The following is a 17,214-nucleotide window of genomic DNA, read 5'->3' on the forward strand; positions in this document are numbered from 1 at the left end:
TTGCACACATTGTCTGCATTACTTTTGCACCAAATTCTCTAAAGGAATTATGCATTCAGGTTGAGGTGCAAACGGCCACAAATTTAGTGCTAAATGCAATTTGCATTGATCAGTTTCTAGGCTTGCAGGCCCGTTTCTGAGTGTTAGTTAGCACATGGGGCAACAGACTAGAGTGATCATATTTTTCTGGGACTGTACATCATCACTCCACCACTGTCATAAGGCACCTTTAAAATGCCAGAAGTCTGGATATGTGCCTGGTTGTGATGCTTTTCTCCATTCTTTGAGCATCGTTTGATGAATTACTGCTGTCATGATCACTATAGAAGTACACTAACATTCGTTTTAAATAAGCTTTAAATTTCCTCCAGTTTTCTGTGGACAGTAACCATAGCTCAACGTTAACTGTGTCAGGCAAATAGCGCTGACGTTTGTGAATCTGGCGATTTCTATAATGAAACTTATGCATACAAAGGAGGAGTGTTTACCCTGAAAAAATGACAGTAACTTTAAAGATAAAGTTTAAATATATGCATAGTGCAGTGCTATAGTGGCTCTATAGTGAATTCACCTCGCAGTGCCATGGAAAAATTCTCTACAAATCCAGAAATAAAATCTTAAAAAGCACATAAAATGTGTCTTTCTTCTTCACAGGGCTGAAATAATCCTAGGAAACATTATCAAGAAAAAGTGTTGGAGGTATTTATCTTAGTTCTTTCACATTATAATTTTAATAATCAATTTCATTGGCTGAGAAATTTAAAAGGCCACTGCTTTCACACAAAGTCCATAATCTGTCTGTGTGTGTACAGGAGATCAAGTCTGGTCATCACCACTAAACTGTACTGGGGAGGAAAGTGAGTGTCTGTCTGTCTGTCTTTCTTTCTTTCTTTTTGTCTGCCTGTCTATCTGTCTATTCATTCTATCAATAACTACTCTCATTAACTCCTTGAGATTTAGGCTTTTAGATTTAGTCTGCTTATGTAAAGCTTTCTTTCTTTCTTTCTTTCTTTCTTTCTATTTCTTTAGGGCAGAGACAGAGCGTGGGCTCTCTAGGAAGCACATTATTGAAGGTAGATATTTTTCTTCTTTCTTCTAATTCCCCTGTCGTTTGTAATTGACCTGAAACTTTTTTCTTCTTTTCTTTCTAGTTCTCTCCTCCTTTATTGATTTTTCTTTCTCTTTCACTGCAGTAGACTGTGTGTGGCCTTGTTCCTAATAAAAGCTCAGCACCCACACCAGCATTCATTCTTAAACAGTGTGAGATTCTCTCTCTAAGTCGAAGTCCTTTTTGATAAACGATTATTCAAACCAAATACAGTATGTATATAGATACAGAAACCATTTAGTCTGTAGGTTTGTTGTCTTGTTTTCCAGTAAAAATATCTAAACATCATTAAAACAAGAGACATTTACATTAAAAGCATAATAAAGCATAAATAAAAACATTATCTTGTTAAATTTATTTACTTACCCACTTCCTTACTAACGTATTCATTCATTCATTTTTGAGTTCATTTGTCTTAACCCGTTGTCAAATTTTGCATCTACATTTATTTTGTTTTAAATATGTTTAGATATTTCTATTGGAAACAAGACTAAAAAGCTGATGAATATTAAAAAATTAACAATAAAAAAAAAAAAAGATTATTTTAATTACATACAAATTTAGCTGCCAAGGGTTTTCATTTATTTTGTAATTTAATTTTGATTGAACTATTTTAGTACCCATTGTTACAATCTCTTTTTTTACAAAAGAGCTTATGATTATTGGCAATAGTACTAAATGTTCCTGACAACAAAGTATGCTAAAAGACATCCATCACTGAATTCAGATTGCTTTAACAGCCTAATGCATAATTAAAATGGCATATTTACGTATTCTGATAATTGACTGCATGAATTATGTGAAGTGTTTGAAATCATAAGCTTTATTTGTGTGCTTAATCAAGAGTGGAAGTCTACATGTAATGATATTCTGAATTATATCTGCTCTATTACTGTATGAGATGGAGGTGAGCCACTGATTTCAAGAGAGTTTAATATCTCTAATGTCATTTCTGTATCACTTTCAGATTGAGAAAATTCACTGTTTGTATTTCATGAAACTAATTGAATTATTCGCATACTGCGCTCATCCCTCCTTCCCTCCCCCCTGTTCTCCAAGTTATTTTTATCACTCCAGCTTGTGTGTAGTTTTCCTTCCTGGCTCGTGTCTCTCTCCCCTCCTTGCTATAGCTTGTGTTTGTTTGAAATTGTTTGTGGGCTAGAAAGAAACGTCTGTTTATCCTCTATGTACTTTTAAAAAAGCTCCCTGCTAAGAATATCTCCTCCACAAACCAAGAAAATTCTGACTGATTAGAGCCATGCGAGGGCGTGCTCCGTGAGCACGGGGCCGATCAATGAGTCTGAGATTGGCTGGATTACAGTGTTTTTGTGAAAGGACGAGCGTGGGGTTTATCTGTCAGATTAATTTCAGTATGGCAGAGTAATCACGCCAGCATCTGATCACCTGAATGCTATCTGACAACTTTGTTTCAACACACCTGGTGTTTGCTCTCTCTCTCTCTCTTTTTCTCTGTCTTTCTCTCTCAGCCAAGATTTATTGGCATGACTGTAAAGTTTTGCCAGTCCATTATTTTCACAGTACTTAAATACTGTTTTTTGAAATAAGTGAGCTACCGTACAGTATGTGCATTATTTGAAAGAAAATCTTAAACGGAATGAAGAATAAATGTGTTTGGGGTGTTTAGAGGTGGAGAGACCCCAAAAAGAAATTGGACACCTAAGCAGCACTCAGAAAAAGTTTGAATGCCATTGCATTAAACAACAAAATGTCAAACCAAATGGAATTTATTTAAAAGGAAAAACATCACAAGCACTTTTCATGCAAAACATTTCACAGAATAGATGTTTGTGAGGTTCCTAATGGAAAACAACTGATATAACATTTTAAAGGAATTAATACTTTTATTCAGCAAGGATGCATTAAATTGATCAAAAGTGACAGTAAAGACATATATAATGTTAAAAATGATTTCAAATAAATGCTGTCATCGAAGAACATATCATGATTTCCACAAATAATAATAATAACAAATGTTTCTTGAGCATCAAATCATATACTGTAGGATGATTTCTGAAGGATCATGTGACACTGAAGACTGGCTGATGAAAATTCATCTTTACATCACAGGAATAAATTACATTTTAACATCAATTAGGGATTACAATTTTTTTTTATTTTAATAACATTTTACTGTATTTTTTGATAAAATAAATGCAGCCTTGATCATAAGAGACTCACCTTAAAGTGCCCCTATTATGGATTTTTGAAAATGAGCTTTCATGAAGTGTGTAACACAGCTCTAAGTGAATGAAAACATCCTGCAAAGTTTTAAATCTGAAAATGCTCTCAAATGAAAGAGTCGACTCTGAATAATTGAAACGAGTCATTTTTAAAACAAATCCCAAGCTGTTTCATGTTGACGTCAACATGAAACATTAGCATATTGCCGCCCACTTGTTGCGCGCGCAGACCCGGGAAAACTTGAAAATGCAAATTCATTCTTTGCCACTAGGTGCTGCTTTTGGAACCATAAAAATAGCTGTTTCCCGGTAATGGCTGTACACAAAGCAGCACTGAGCTCACAAACGCTGCTTTATCAGGCATTACAGGCATAATGATATGGAAATAAAATCGACCAATCGGACAAATCACCGCAGATTAGAGTCACGCAAAGGAGGGGTTTGGAAAAATGAATCGTTGAGCGAATCGTTTGGGAGTCGTTGAGCAAGTAAGGTAAAAATAAGTGCATATTATAAGACAATGAAAGTGTTTTTTGACCTTGCATGCATGTCAGCCTGTTGTTGAGGACTTCCAAAACCAAAATATGAACTTTTCATAACCCATAATAGGGGCACTTTAACATTCACAGAAAATCTTACCACCCCCAAAGTTTGAACTGTAATGTGCATTATTGTCCGTGAACTTTTGTGTTCACTGTTTTATACCAATAAATATGAACAATTTTTATGGCCTGGTAACTAATATAATGCCCGATGTTATATTTTTTTTGTGTTCATAGTAGAAGTAGCACCAGTTTTGAATTTCTCCAAGTTTGAAACAAGCGTTTGATTTTATTTACTTCCAGTATCACCCTAATCAGAATATTCTTGATCATTTAAAAAAAAGCTAATATTGGATGATATTGATACGGTCATTGATATACCCAATAAACACAAATAAACATATTGCTTACAGTGCATAATGTATGTTACGATCTGTGCCTCAGTTGTGTTCTCTGTCTCTCTCTCTCTGTTTCTGAATGGGACAATGATGTGACAGTCAGACTGAATCATTCTGCTTCCTCATCTTGTTCTTCTTCATCTCCTCTGGTGTCTGCAAAGCTGTACTTTCCTAATCCTCTCTCAACTGCTCACCTGATCCTATTTTTGCTCTCTCTGAGTTTCCTCTCTCCTCTCATCCTTCCATCTCTTTTCACACTTCTGGCTGTCAGATAGCAGCTCAGAATGAATGTAGGTCCTTAGGCAACCACAGGAGTTTGTGTCATCATTTTTAATCTTTCCTGTTTCATAGAATCCTGTTTCATTTACTTGCCCTTATGTTGCTTCGAACCTTTTTTTCTTCTTCACAGAACACAAAATATTGCATTAAGCAGAATGTTTAAACTGCTCTTTGAATGAAAATGAATAGAAACTGAGACTGTTTGAGCTCCAAAAATGAAAAAAAAGCAGCATGAAAGTATCAAAAATGTGGTCCATACAACTCATGCACTCATCCACTCTGAATACAAAAAACATGAAAACTTTCTACTTTCTTATGCTTTCTCTCTCTGTAGGTCTGAGAGGTTCTTTGCAGAGGTTACAGTTGGAGTATGTGGACGTGGTTTTTGCCAATCGCCCCGACAGCAACACACCAATGGAGGGTAGGTGAGGCTTGGGCCCAAAGCAAAAGTCACTACACTGATGCTTCTAGCTTTGCAAGCTCGGATATGTGCATCATTGCATTCTGAAATGTGTTCGAGGAAATTCGTAAATCAATGCAAGTACTGTATGCATTGCGTTTATAGAACTGTTGCAAGAGCAGCTATAGCATTAGTATAAACTGTCAGCAAGTTTTCTCTTTACTGTAATAGCAGTGCAACAGTTTGAAGAGAATTCTTTTTTTTTTAATCTAGCCAAATCTGAATAAAAACATCCAGTATAGTGGCAGGGTTTTGAAGGAAACTCTAGTGCCCCCTAAAGGTCTAAAGTTTGTTAGCACCCAAGCAATGCTTGAACACAGTTTAAGTACACTACAGTTCAAAAGTTTGGGTTCGGTTCGATTTTATTTGAAATGCTTTTTGAAAGTAGTGGTTATGCTCACCATTTATTTGATAAAAACACAGTAAAAACAGTAATATTGTAAATATATATATATATTTGAATATATTTTAAAGTGTAATTTACTCTTGTCATGCTCAAGCTGAATATTCTGTAGTCATTACTTTAGTCTTCAATGTCACATACAGAAATCATTTCTAATATGTTGATTTGCTGCTCAAGAGACATTTCTTATTATTATCAATGTTGAAAACAGTTGTGCTCCTTAATGTTTGTGTGGAATTCATACTACAGGATATTTTCAGGAATCTTTGAAGAATTCAAAATCGTTGAATCTTTGAAGAAAAAGAAAAGCATTTATTTGAAATAGTTTTTTTTGTGACATTATAAATGTCTTTACTGTCACTTTTGATCTATTTAATGCAGGGATTCTCAACTCTGGCCCTCAAGGTCCAGGTTCCTGCAGAATAGCTCCAACCTTGATTAAACTCACCTGCCTGTAACTTTCTAGTGATCCTGAAGACCTTGATTAGCTTGTTCAGGTGTGTTGGAGCAAAACTCAGCAGGAAAGTGGACTTCGAGGGCCAGAGTTAATGCGTAATGGAACGGTAGTGTATGTTTAGTGCATGACCCTGTGCTTAAGGCCTTGGCAAAAGTCTCTTTTTGCATACTTGGTCTAAATTATGTCTCTGGCCCTAGTCTGTCTGTGTGTGTGTGTGTTACTGTGTGTATGTGTAAAACAGGATGTAGGGTGCTATTTCCATACATCTCAGGAGGCTGTTTTTCAAAATCCCAGTCTAACCTCTCTCTCAATCCCTTTCGATTTCTGTAGCACTGCAGCGTTCAGGAAGTCTACTTCTTATACACTCTGTCCGTCACCATATCTGTCTTTCTCTCTATTTGACTCTCTCTCTCTCTCTCTCTCTCTGAGGGGGATTAGAGACTTGCCCATGGGGTGCATAGTGTATTTTTAAGCTGCTCTTTGCCTGCTGTGTCTTCAAACTCCAGACCTTTCTCTCTCACACTTATACACACACACACACAATCTAATACTACATGCATACATGTATCTAAATGAGGAGATACCACTTATATTGTTTTTATGTGGAGCATAGTATTTTATTTCATCCCCAAATGTCCCAAAGAGAGGTTTCATTAGATTTAGCTCTCTTTTGGGGACAAATTTGTTAGTAAACCCAAACGCACCTGATTTCTTCCATTGGACTAAGTTAGGATTTTTCCTGCCTGTATGAGCGAGTCTTATCAACACGTAAACACATTTAACATCAGGGTTACAAGCCAGAAAAGTAATGCATAGACTTCCTACAGTGTGAGGATAATCTCAAGAGGACTCTCCATACAAATCGGAGCTTTAAAGCCGCGGTGGGGGAATGCAGAAGATCTAACAAAGTAAAACGTTTAATCATCGTTCTTCCATCGAGGCTGGAATGATTTTAATCCAAATTGATGTGCAATGTGTTCTTGGCACGTACAGTTAAATCCTCGTGGGAAGATAATGATAGTAGGGTATTTTAATAAAATAACATTTTGGAACTGAACTGAGAACAAATTTCACTACCCATGGCCTCCCTGGAGACTTGTTAATGTGTTTGCCATGTTGTCGCTGAGCTTTGTGAGATAGACATTAGACCATCAATGCGATGCTGGTCCCAATATCTACTGTATATGGTCTTTAAGGAAAAAAATACCTCAGTTTTATTCAAAGACCCAAACTGAGAAAAAAAATGCAATTAGTGTAGTTGCTGATATTTATTTGACCTAAAATTAAGATGAAATCTTTATAACAGTAGAAATAGTTTAAGAAGTAGTTTATATAATATGTGGCTAGAATTTTGCACAGACATAGTTATAAAGATTATATTGTTTTGGTGCAGTGCAGTACCCTATAGCCTTTCATTTTCAGTGCATTAGTGTAAATGTGATTTTGTTCACTTTTTACAAACTGAGGGAAATACTGTAATTATATTCTATGGTAATTGAAAGTATGCCATGGATGCTGTCGATAGAGCATAACTTGTATTGAAGAACTTACAAACAGATCCCTTTTAGGTCACGTTCATAATTTAATGAATACAGCTTTGCTCTATAATGCCCTCATGGCCTGAAATATTTGTTGGCGTTTTAATAAACACCAAACACATATCTGTGTTTATTAGTGTTTATCTGATATTGTAGAGTAGACTAAGCACCTACTGGCTGTTTCCCCAAACCTCAAATGACCTATTTGTGTTCGAATCGTCCACATCAGTCTATAGTAGAGATATTAAAGCCACAAATCAAAATCATACAGCACACTGTCTCTCTGTTCCCACACACACAAATCAAATCAAGCTATCATATGACAAACCTACATGCAGCACAGAATGACTAATACCTTACTAAGAAGTATTGTGGTGGTACCAGGATGCTTTCTAAAGTTGACTGAGTTTGCTAAGCATCATGGGTAATGCTTAGGCATAATTCTGCTGCTGTTTAGAGCACGCACTTGTCTGTATCTTGTCTACAGTGTAATCTTGTTCTTTTGAACTTTTTATTCATCAAAGAAAAAAATTTACATTATTATTAACATCAGTATGTTTCTTGAGCAGCCAATCAGCATATTAGAATGATTTCTGAAGGATCATATGACACTGAAGACTGGAGTAATGATGCTGAAAATTCAGCTTTGCATCAGAGGAATAAATTACATTTGAAAATATATTAAAATATAAGATAGTTAATATAATATTTCACAATATTGCTGTTTTTGCTATATTTTTTAATCAAAGCCTTGGTGAGCATAAGAGACTTCTTTTAAAAAAATAATTGTAAAAAATTTTACCTAACTTTTGAATGGTAGTTTATATGTGCTTTAAACCTGAACAAATACAGTTTCTTAAAATAAACCAAGCAAAGTTGCGATTGAGCTTGAAGGACTGCAACTGCAGGACTGACCAAATACTGAATGTGAATGGACGTTTTTTTGTTTTTTTTTATCCTACATTTTTTGTTTGTTTTCTATAGCAATAATTCAACTTGATGTATCAAAGATACAAATATTTTTTGGGGCAGTTGCAATCAAAATCCACTCAAGAATCAGAGGGGACACGTGGGCATGACGCATCTGCACTCGCACGCTGCAGCCTACGCGCTGCAGAAACCCCACATCCACATTACATTAGATTAATACTTCAGGGTTCTGCTGTTCAGATGTTCCATCAGAGCTGAGCTGGAGTCCTCAGTCTCTCGTGAGAAGAAACTATACGATGGTTTGCTGAAGAACCATTCATTTTTGTTCACACTGACATGTGCCTCTGGCTTCCTGTGTTTTTGTCTCGCTCTCTCTTTTCTTGAGCAGATGTATTGTTGTGCTTAGCTGACGTTCACTTGGTTTTTTCTCCTCCATTCTCACCCACACACTCACATTTCTCTTCATTCGTACAGAGTTCGTAATGAGAGAGTGGGTGTGGGCTTTCATTTTCGTTATGTACTGAGGTAGTTTTGGCTGCTGTTTTCTACTCTTCTGTTCTTTTTTTAATCTCCTTTCACCTTCTCTTGCCTTTTTCTTTTGTAGAAGTTCTTTTGTTTCTCATGTTCATACATTGAGCCATAGCCTTGGTTTCACAGATGGTTTGGTCTGCATTGAACTATGACCTGCCCATTTAAACAGGAAAGACCTGACTGACATAACATGTAACTGACCACAGTTTTGTTTTAATGTGCCATTAAGGCGCTGGGATTTCTGAAATTTCACAAAAACAGACTGGTGTAAATTAAAGGAGTAGTTCACCTAATAATGAAAATTCTGTCATCATTTGCAAACCAAAACTTTAGCAAATCCAGTAGTTATTTTATCCTCAAAAGTGATTGTTATATCAACACTAGTATCTTGTAAACACAATTTTGTTTGTAGGCGGACTGAAAAAAAAAACACTACATGTCTTTACTCCCAGAAGGTGCCAGCCAATCAGATTAGAGCCTGCCCGACCGAGTAAGTGCTTTCCATTTTTTGTGCAATATGTATCAGACAGTCAGGGAAGGGACTTGGTCCTCAGGCGTGCCATTTGATGAGACTAGAGCAGCCCTGCGACACCGCTGTCAGATGAAGAGCGTCCCACAGACATCACTCACTGGTGGCATGTGTAGTGAAGATGAAACGCAGAGTCAGTGGACACACAACAAAGCCCAGATCATAGCGAGTAATGGCCAGAGTAAAGCACCTGGAGTCAAAGCACTGATGAGACGGAGAAAAGCATCTCTTCACATGTGAAAATCTGAATGATGAAGCAATAAAGCAGCGTTATGAGCTCATGATGTAGGCGTTTTCGAGTGGATCTGGTACTCGCTGCTCTGGTACTGAACTGAACGCAGAACAGCAGTAAAGTTCTCTGCAGATAATGACGCAGAACAGTAATGCCTCGAGGATGTCAGAACAGATGGTGTTCCCATTGGCTGCAGAGAAGCACTCTGTCAAACATATATACCAACATCGTATACAAGCGTATGAGGACACAAACACTGTTGTCAGTTCGCATTATGCATGGTCTCATTGATAATCATAGGTGTTTTGTCCACAATGTATGGTTCTAGCACCCATACATTACTGTTCAAAGGTTTGGGGTTGGTTAGATTTTTTAATTGTTTTGAAGAAAAAAAAAAGTCTCTTATACTCATTTAGGCTGCATTTACTTGATCAAAAAGATGATATTGTGAAATAATAAAAATAACTGTTTTCTGTTTTAATATATTTTAAAATGTACTTTATTCCTGTGATGGCAAGCTGAATTTTCAGCATCATTACTCCAGTTTTCAGTGTCACATGATCCTCATGAAATCATTCTAATATGCTGATTTGATATCATATTGAAAACAGTTGTGCTGCTTAATATTTTGGCATAACCATGACAATTTTCTCTTTGATAAATAGAAAGTTCAGTAGAACATTATTTGAAATAGAAATATTTTGTAACATTATAAATGTTACATGTTACATATACATTTTTGATTAATTTAATGCATCCTTACTGAATAAAGTGTACTGTATATATATTCATATGTTTGCATGGACACTGAAATGTACATTATTAAAGTAGTAAAATGTCAGCATTTTATGTATGAAAAACATGGGGTGTACAAATATTATGAATACATTTAGTTCAAACATGTTCCAAGCCATCATATTTTTCACATTTACCTAATTTGACATCATTCTGACATGATTAACTTTTTCATTCTGTTCGGTTTGATTACATAATTTTACCTAACTTCAAAATGTTGAAATGAAAGTAAATTCTGTCATCATTTAATTCATATGTAATTGTACAATTTATGCAAATGTATTTAATTAATTAATTTGTTTTTAGTTATTTATCATTTATAGTTAAATTGTAGTATAATTTATCATTTTTGTTATTTATATATTTAAAGTAATTCATGTTTAGTTTGAGTAATTTATTAATGCAAAACATTATACATTTTGTAACTTTTTTTAAGCTTCTAAAACGTAAATACATTTTCATTGTTGATGTAAATGTTTCAGCGTTTAACAAAATGTACAAATTGTAATATATTATGAACATCAAATACTAAGACCAGGTTGCATTAAAAATATAACACTCACAGCTGGGTTTATTGGCATGCAAACTGTCAACCCCACTAAAAATGTTTTTTTTTTTAAATTGATTCATTCTTGGTTTTAGAAGGAAGTTATAAAAAAGGGTGATGGTCGAAACACAGATGGATAGTTAAATTCCGCTTTGTTAAATTCAACTGGATGATAAAAACACAAATGTCCTTCCTCTGTGAGTTAACATTCAATTTAACCATCCCCTCTTAAACTCTGTCGTGTGGGCCATTATCCTTATTATAACTCATTGAGCAAAATGGATCTACTCACCAGTTGGATTATGAGATGAGAGCATTTTCTTAAGGGTAAAGTTGAGTTAACAAGGCCTTGATACCCATTTGTGATTCTCGGGTGAGGATTCCTGCCATTGCCTATTTGCACGTTAGCACTCAGTTAAGGAATTATGCAAATCAGATAATGGTGCAAACACAGCCCCGAAAATAGCACTGATAGCAATTTGCACTGGACTATTCTCCAGGTTACAGGATGGTTGTGAATTGTAAGTAGTATATGATGCTAAAATAATAATTAAATTATGAATTATTCATTAAACTTTTTAATGAATTAAGAACAAATCTTACAACAAATAATGTGTAAATAATGGTCAAATATTTTCATTCATTAGTATGTCTGGAATGCTTTGGGATGAATAAAATTGTGCTTCTACGCTTGAATATACAATACAGAGAAGTTTCAAATGATTGTACCTTGTACTTGCTTAGTGAGATATAGAGCTGTTGTGTCGGTTTGACTTACAGAAGTGCTTCTCATCTTTAATCCTGTTAAAGGCAGAGTAAGTGATTTCTGGTAGCCAATGTTGATATTTGAAATCACCAAAACAAACACGCCCCTACCCCAAAAGGGTCTTGCCCCTATTTTGATAGCTCCTCCCCACATATACGTACGCAACCCAGGCAACGATTAGTTCTGTGAAACAAAGCAAAACCAATGTTACACCATGTCTACGAGCGGCGCGGCGCAACAAATCCCCGACAGAAAACTGCTGCCGGGTTCTATTTATGACGTGCTGACACATTTCAAATGGTTTTCAACGGTCGTTTGATCGTGTCCAGTGTAGGCAGACTTTAGCTGTTGTAGACACGGTGTTACTCACCTATTGAGAAAAAACAAAGCAACCTCGGAGTCTGATCGCAGGCCTCCGCTCCTTGAGTTCTCTCCAGCGCTGGAAAGCTGATCCGATATTTACACGGGTCCTACTTCTTGCCTTATCGTTCCGCAGACGTTTTCCTCTTTTGTTTTTTATCCATCATCTCTATCTTTCGGCCCGAATCAGTTTTCTAAAGTGTTTTTGAAAAATCACATACCCTACCTTTAATTCAGACGGCTGTGAAATAGCTTCCGTTCTTTTGCATTATTAGCATTTATCCTTTGTGCAACTCTGTCAGTGTTGCCAGATCTCACAGGAAAAAAACATGCAACCTGTTCTGACGACACAATCTCAAAATAAACCTCCCCAAAACATGGCTAAATTGGCTAAATATGTTTGTCTTTTTCATTGCTTAATTTAATCTGGTTTATTCTAGCATTTGGGTAAAATATGATTTTTACAATTCAGGGCCCCTTTCTTGTAAATAAGATAGGTTATCTCTGTAACACTGCTGAATTACTTTAATAACGTGTTGACCTTTTTTCTTATATCCTTTACCATGTGCTGGACAGCTGTGTAAATTATACTATAAGTAATAAAAAAAAGCAGACATGGCAACACAGCGCAAGGAGAGGACGTAAACAGCGCCATCTAATGGTGACCAGACACAAATGATTTCTCTGTAATTTCTCAATGGATCTAAAAGCAAACTAATCCAGAAGCTTGGCTGATATTTTTGTCTGTACATGTGTGTTTTGTGTTTTAGAGATAGTGAGAGCCATGACGCATATCATTAACCATGGCATGTCCATGTACTGGGGCACATCACGCTGGTCAGCGATGGAGATCATGGTGAGTATAGAGAGGAAACACTTCTGTGCACTTTTCCTTAATGCTTCCTTTTGTTGTTTTGTTATTTTGTTTTTTCAAATGAAAGGGATATTTTGACATATTTACTGTATTTCCATCTGTATTTTCTTGTCTTGTTTTCCAGTATCTAAACACTAGACAAAATTGCATTAGATTTTAGGGCTTTTATATAGAGATTTTATCAATATTTTAGTATATTATTAAATTATTTAAAAATATTCTTATTTTCATTGTTGCTAGTGGGTTAAGAAAATTTTATTAAATTATCCTTAAAAATTAAAAGTTTTAAGGATGTTTAGATATATTTAATGGGCAACAACACAAAAATACTCAATGTGTGTTTTTTATCTTTATTCATGAACTATATTAATATCATTCTTTTTTCATTTTTGTCATATCTTTCTCCCCCTGTAGGAGGCGTATTCTGTAGCGAGGCAGTTTAATCTGATTCCTCCTGTGTGTGAACAGGCCGAATATCATTTATTCCAGAGGGATAAAGTGGAAATGCAGTTGCCAGAGCTTTACCATAAGATTGGTAAAAACAAACACATATTGTATATACACATGAACACACATAATTAAAATACGATCACTGAAACAGCTTAAAAACACAGTCGTGCACCGCAGGTGTTGGAGTGGTTTCCTGGTCTCCTCTAGCCTGTGGCATCATCACAGGGAAATATGACAACGTCATCCCAGAATCCTCCAGGGCCTCTTTGAAGGTACTTTAAAGGAGTAGTTCAGGCAAAAATGAAAATGTGGTGAAAATGTACTCACCCTCAGGCCATCCAAGATGTAGATGAGTTGATTTCGTCATTAGAATAGATTTGGGGAAATTTAGCATTATATCACTTGCTCACCAATGGATCCTCTGCTATGAATGGGTGCCAACATTAACATAACAATAATCAACAAGTAATCCAGAAAACTCCAGTCCACCACATAACATCTTGTGAAGCGAAAAGCTCAGTGTTTGTAAGAAACACATCCATCAAAGCATTTTAAATTTAAATAGTTGCTTCTGGCCAATCAGCTGTTTGGACTCTCATTCTGACGGCACCCATTCACTGCAGAGCATCCATTGATGAACAAGTGATGTAATGCTTATCTGTTCATTTTTGGGTGAACTGTTCCTTTAATAGTGTCTGTCATGACAGACACATAATTTCCTCAAGACATAAGGATGGATATCTGTCGATTAAACTGAAATTGATCCAACTGAAATGGTGCCAGATTTCTGTAAAAAAAAAAAACAGCTATACTCAACAGAAGAACAACGCTGAGTTAAATAGGACAGTCTGACACTGAATGAAGTGATTGAGGAGCTCATATAGTTCATAAATTACACCTTCAGGTATACTGTGATGAGGGTGGCAGGTCTGTCAGGGGCAGGGCAGGTTTGCTGTGTTTGTCTCACTCTCTCTCTTTCTCTCTCTGCAGTCATACCAGTGGCTGAAGGAGAAGATTCTGAGTGAGGATGGCAGAAAGCAGCAGGCCAAGCTTAAGGAATTGACCCACATAGCTGAGAGGCTCAGCTGTACCCTGCCACAACTTGCCATCGGTAGGTCAAAATAACTTTTTCACTTAAACTGTAACAAAGTGCCACATATTATCACTGCCATAGTGACTCAACTGTTCTGTCAGTAAAATACTGAATTTCTGCTTTTATGCACATTTGCTGACTGAGAAACAAACCTTGACATTAATCCACAGGGCTTTAAAGTCACCAAATCCGAGGGTTGAAAAAATGACATACAATTACTTACTTAATGAAAAACAAATTTGGCTTTTATAAATGTTTTTATAAATGTGGTGGGGTAATATTCTATTCAAAAATGATTCTTTATTAAAATGTATTATTTTTATTTTGTTTTATTTATTAATGTAGTTTTATTTTTGTTTATTAATAATAATAATAATACATGTTTTCTTTACAAAATTGTTCATATTATGTTTTTAATTAATTTGATTTATTGTGTATTTTTTAAATAGTCAATCATTATTAAAATTTTGTTTTATTTATTATTATTAATAATAATAATACTACATCTTATGAAAAACAGATTTGTTTGTAAACATTGTTTTTAATTAATTTTATGTGTATTTTTTTCAATGTAAACAGTTTGATGAACAACAAAAAAAAACTGTACTGTTAAAAAAAACTCCTGTATAAACAGTAGCATTTGGCTGCAGCACCTGTTCAGAATCCCACTAGCTCATTTGAGATTCCCGTGATTCACTGACTTGAAACTTTCATACATGTAGGACTAAATGACAGATTCCTCATGAATCTATTTTCTGTGTTCCTCTGTAGCCTGGTGCCTCCGTAATGAAGGAGTGAGTTCTGTTCTCCTGGGGACCTCCAACCCTGCACAGCTCACTGAGAACCTGGGGGCGATACAGGCAAGAGATTTATCAAAACATCTCAAACACACTCGCACACTGTGGAATCACTGCCATCCCACAAACTCTGGTGGCCTGCTACAGCTCTGTGCTTTTATCTCTTAACACCTATCTTCTGAATCTCACAGGGTTAATTTACATTTAAAACATCAAAAACAGGATATTGCTTGATGTTATTTTTATGTGCCAAGGCAAAATTTCACACACTGATAAGAGATCCAACTAAACCAGCTACAGATAAAGCTGGTTTTGCGTAGTTTCTAGCTTGACGAAATGGTTGGACTAGCACTTTCTCAACCAGGGGCCCACTAGGGGGCCTCAGAAAACTTCTAAGGAGGCTTCAAGATGACTTAAAAATATTTATATTTTTAGAACAAGCATTAAAATAAGCTAAAACAATTAAAAATCATGATAATTCTTATTTGAATTCATCCCATGTGTTTTAGTAATTAGATCTACATTCTCGCTGACAGGTTCTTCCAAAGATCACCGCTAACGTGGCCTCAGACATCGACAAAATCCTGGGTAACCGTCCCCACAGTAAGAAGGACTACCATCACTAGGCCTTTCTGTGAACCTGTAAGCCTTGAGACTCAGGATCCCGTGCCAGCCCTCTTGTGTCGGCGGGTGTCCACAGTGTGCGATTCCCACCATTGTGTGTCTGTGTCAACTTCTCTTGCTGAGAGCCATTGTTACTGTTACAGTAGAAATGCTAAAGTGTTATGCATGCTTCTGTTCGACCTATACCTGAGCTCAACCTCGCATTAAGATCTCTGTGGAGACAAGCACAAAAGCTCCTGGACTCCCTCGTCTGTGGGGTTCTGTATTCAGCCGTCATAACCCATATGTGCCAAAGTGAACATGGTCTTGACCCTTGACCTCCGGACATCCATTCTGAACAGGGACGAATGACCGGCCCTTATGAATGGCCCTGATTATGGTCTATAAAAAAATAAAGTAAGGAAACGCACTGCATATCATTCTGAGAATGTACAAACTAAGAACTGTGATGTATGGCAGAGCAGCATGTAGAGTTGAACTGTGTACATTGGTAAAAATGTGTTGAATTAAAAAGCCATCAACAGCAATGTGGGCTGTTATTGTGTTTAAATGTTCTCCAAAAAGTTTAACATCTTTAAATGACTGCTTGTGTATGTTTCCTTTGTAAACCCTGCAATTTGTGTCAAGTCCGTTCAACAATTTCTTACTTCTCTATTGTTTTAAATGTACATTATAAAAGAAACTTAGTTTGTTCAAAGGCTTATCCAGTGTTGAAGTTACACTGGTTAAAGATTTAAATGCTTGCTGCTGTATTTGGCAACTTTCGAACTGCTAAGCAGTACATACTTGAGTCCCGAGAGTGACAGAAATGCACAACTGCTAAAAGCAACTAGTTCATGTCCATGACAAATGGGGTCAGAATGTTTACAGACTTGAAAATGATGAAGCTGTTAATTAATGCATTGTGCAGTGCTTTTAACATTAAAATAAAAATGTGCATCTCCAGTTTGTGGTGATTTGTTACATATAAATGTTTTTAACCATTTGAAGTTATTTTGCTGGTTGAAGAACATGCTACAAAAAGTTGCCTGGAAACAAAATAACCTAAAAAGTGTGGGCTACAGTTAAAAAAAGAAAAACGAAACATAACTAATTAAAAAAAAAAAAAGTAGAAAAACTAGGCCATGACTGAACGGGGAAAAAACTAGGTCACATGAGACAGCTAAAATACTGAGTAACATAAACATTACCTTATTTCTCCATAGAGACTACACCCCTCCCTTAATGCTTAAGCCCCGCCCACTGTGATTTTCTATTGGATTAACTCCCAGTCAATTTTAAAATTCCGTTTTTTCATTGG

The 17,214-nt window shown here is 36.0% G+C and overlaps 1 protein-coding gene across 4 annotated transcripts in view; it reads left to right on the forward strand.

Moving 5' to 3' along the window:
• Nucleotides 1-16,872, forward strand: part of LOC107749128 (voltage-gated potassium channel subunit beta-1-like) — a 40,691-nt gene extending 23,819 nt beyond the window's left edge. For all 4 annotated transcript variants that reach the window (XM_016564220.1, XM_016564221.1, XM_016564222.1 and 1 more), the window contains 10 exons: nucleotides 655-699; nucleotides 813-857; nucleotides 1,030-1,073; nucleotides 4,863-4,949; nucleotides 12,847-12,932; nucleotides 13,365-13,485; nucleotides 13,578-13,672; nucleotides 14,391-14,511; nucleotides 15,265-15,353; nucleotides 15,827-16,872. In XM_016564220.1, coding sequence (XP_016419706.1) covers nucleotides 655-699; nucleotides 813-857; nucleotides 1,030-1,073; nucleotides 4,863-4,949; nucleotides 12,847-12,932; nucleotides 13,365-13,485; nucleotides 13,578-13,672; nucleotides 14,391-14,511; nucleotides 15,265-15,353; nucleotides 15,827-15,916 — 823 coding nt within the window. In that variant the 3' untranslated portion in view covers nucleotides 15,917-16,872. The remainder of the gene's footprint in view (nucleotides 1-654; nucleotides 700-812; nucleotides 858-1,029; nucleotides 1,074-4,862; nucleotides 4,950-12,846; nucleotides 12,933-13,364; nucleotides 13,486-13,577; nucleotides 13,673-14,390; nucleotides 14,512-15,264; nucleotides 15,354-15,826) is intronic.
• The last annotated feature ends 342 nt before the right edge of the window (nucleotides 16,873-17,214 follow it).

This window comes from Sinocyclocheilus rhinocerous, unplaced genomic scaffold (assembly GCF_001515625.1).
Source record: "Sinocyclocheilus rhinocerous isolate Xijiao unplaced genomic scaffold, SAMN03320098_v1.1 scaffold919, whole genome shotgun sequence".
NCBI classification, from domain to species: domain Eukaryota; kingdom Metazoa; phylum Chordata; class Actinopteri; order Cypriniformes; family Cyprinidae; genus Sinocyclocheilus; species Sinocyclocheilus rhinocerous.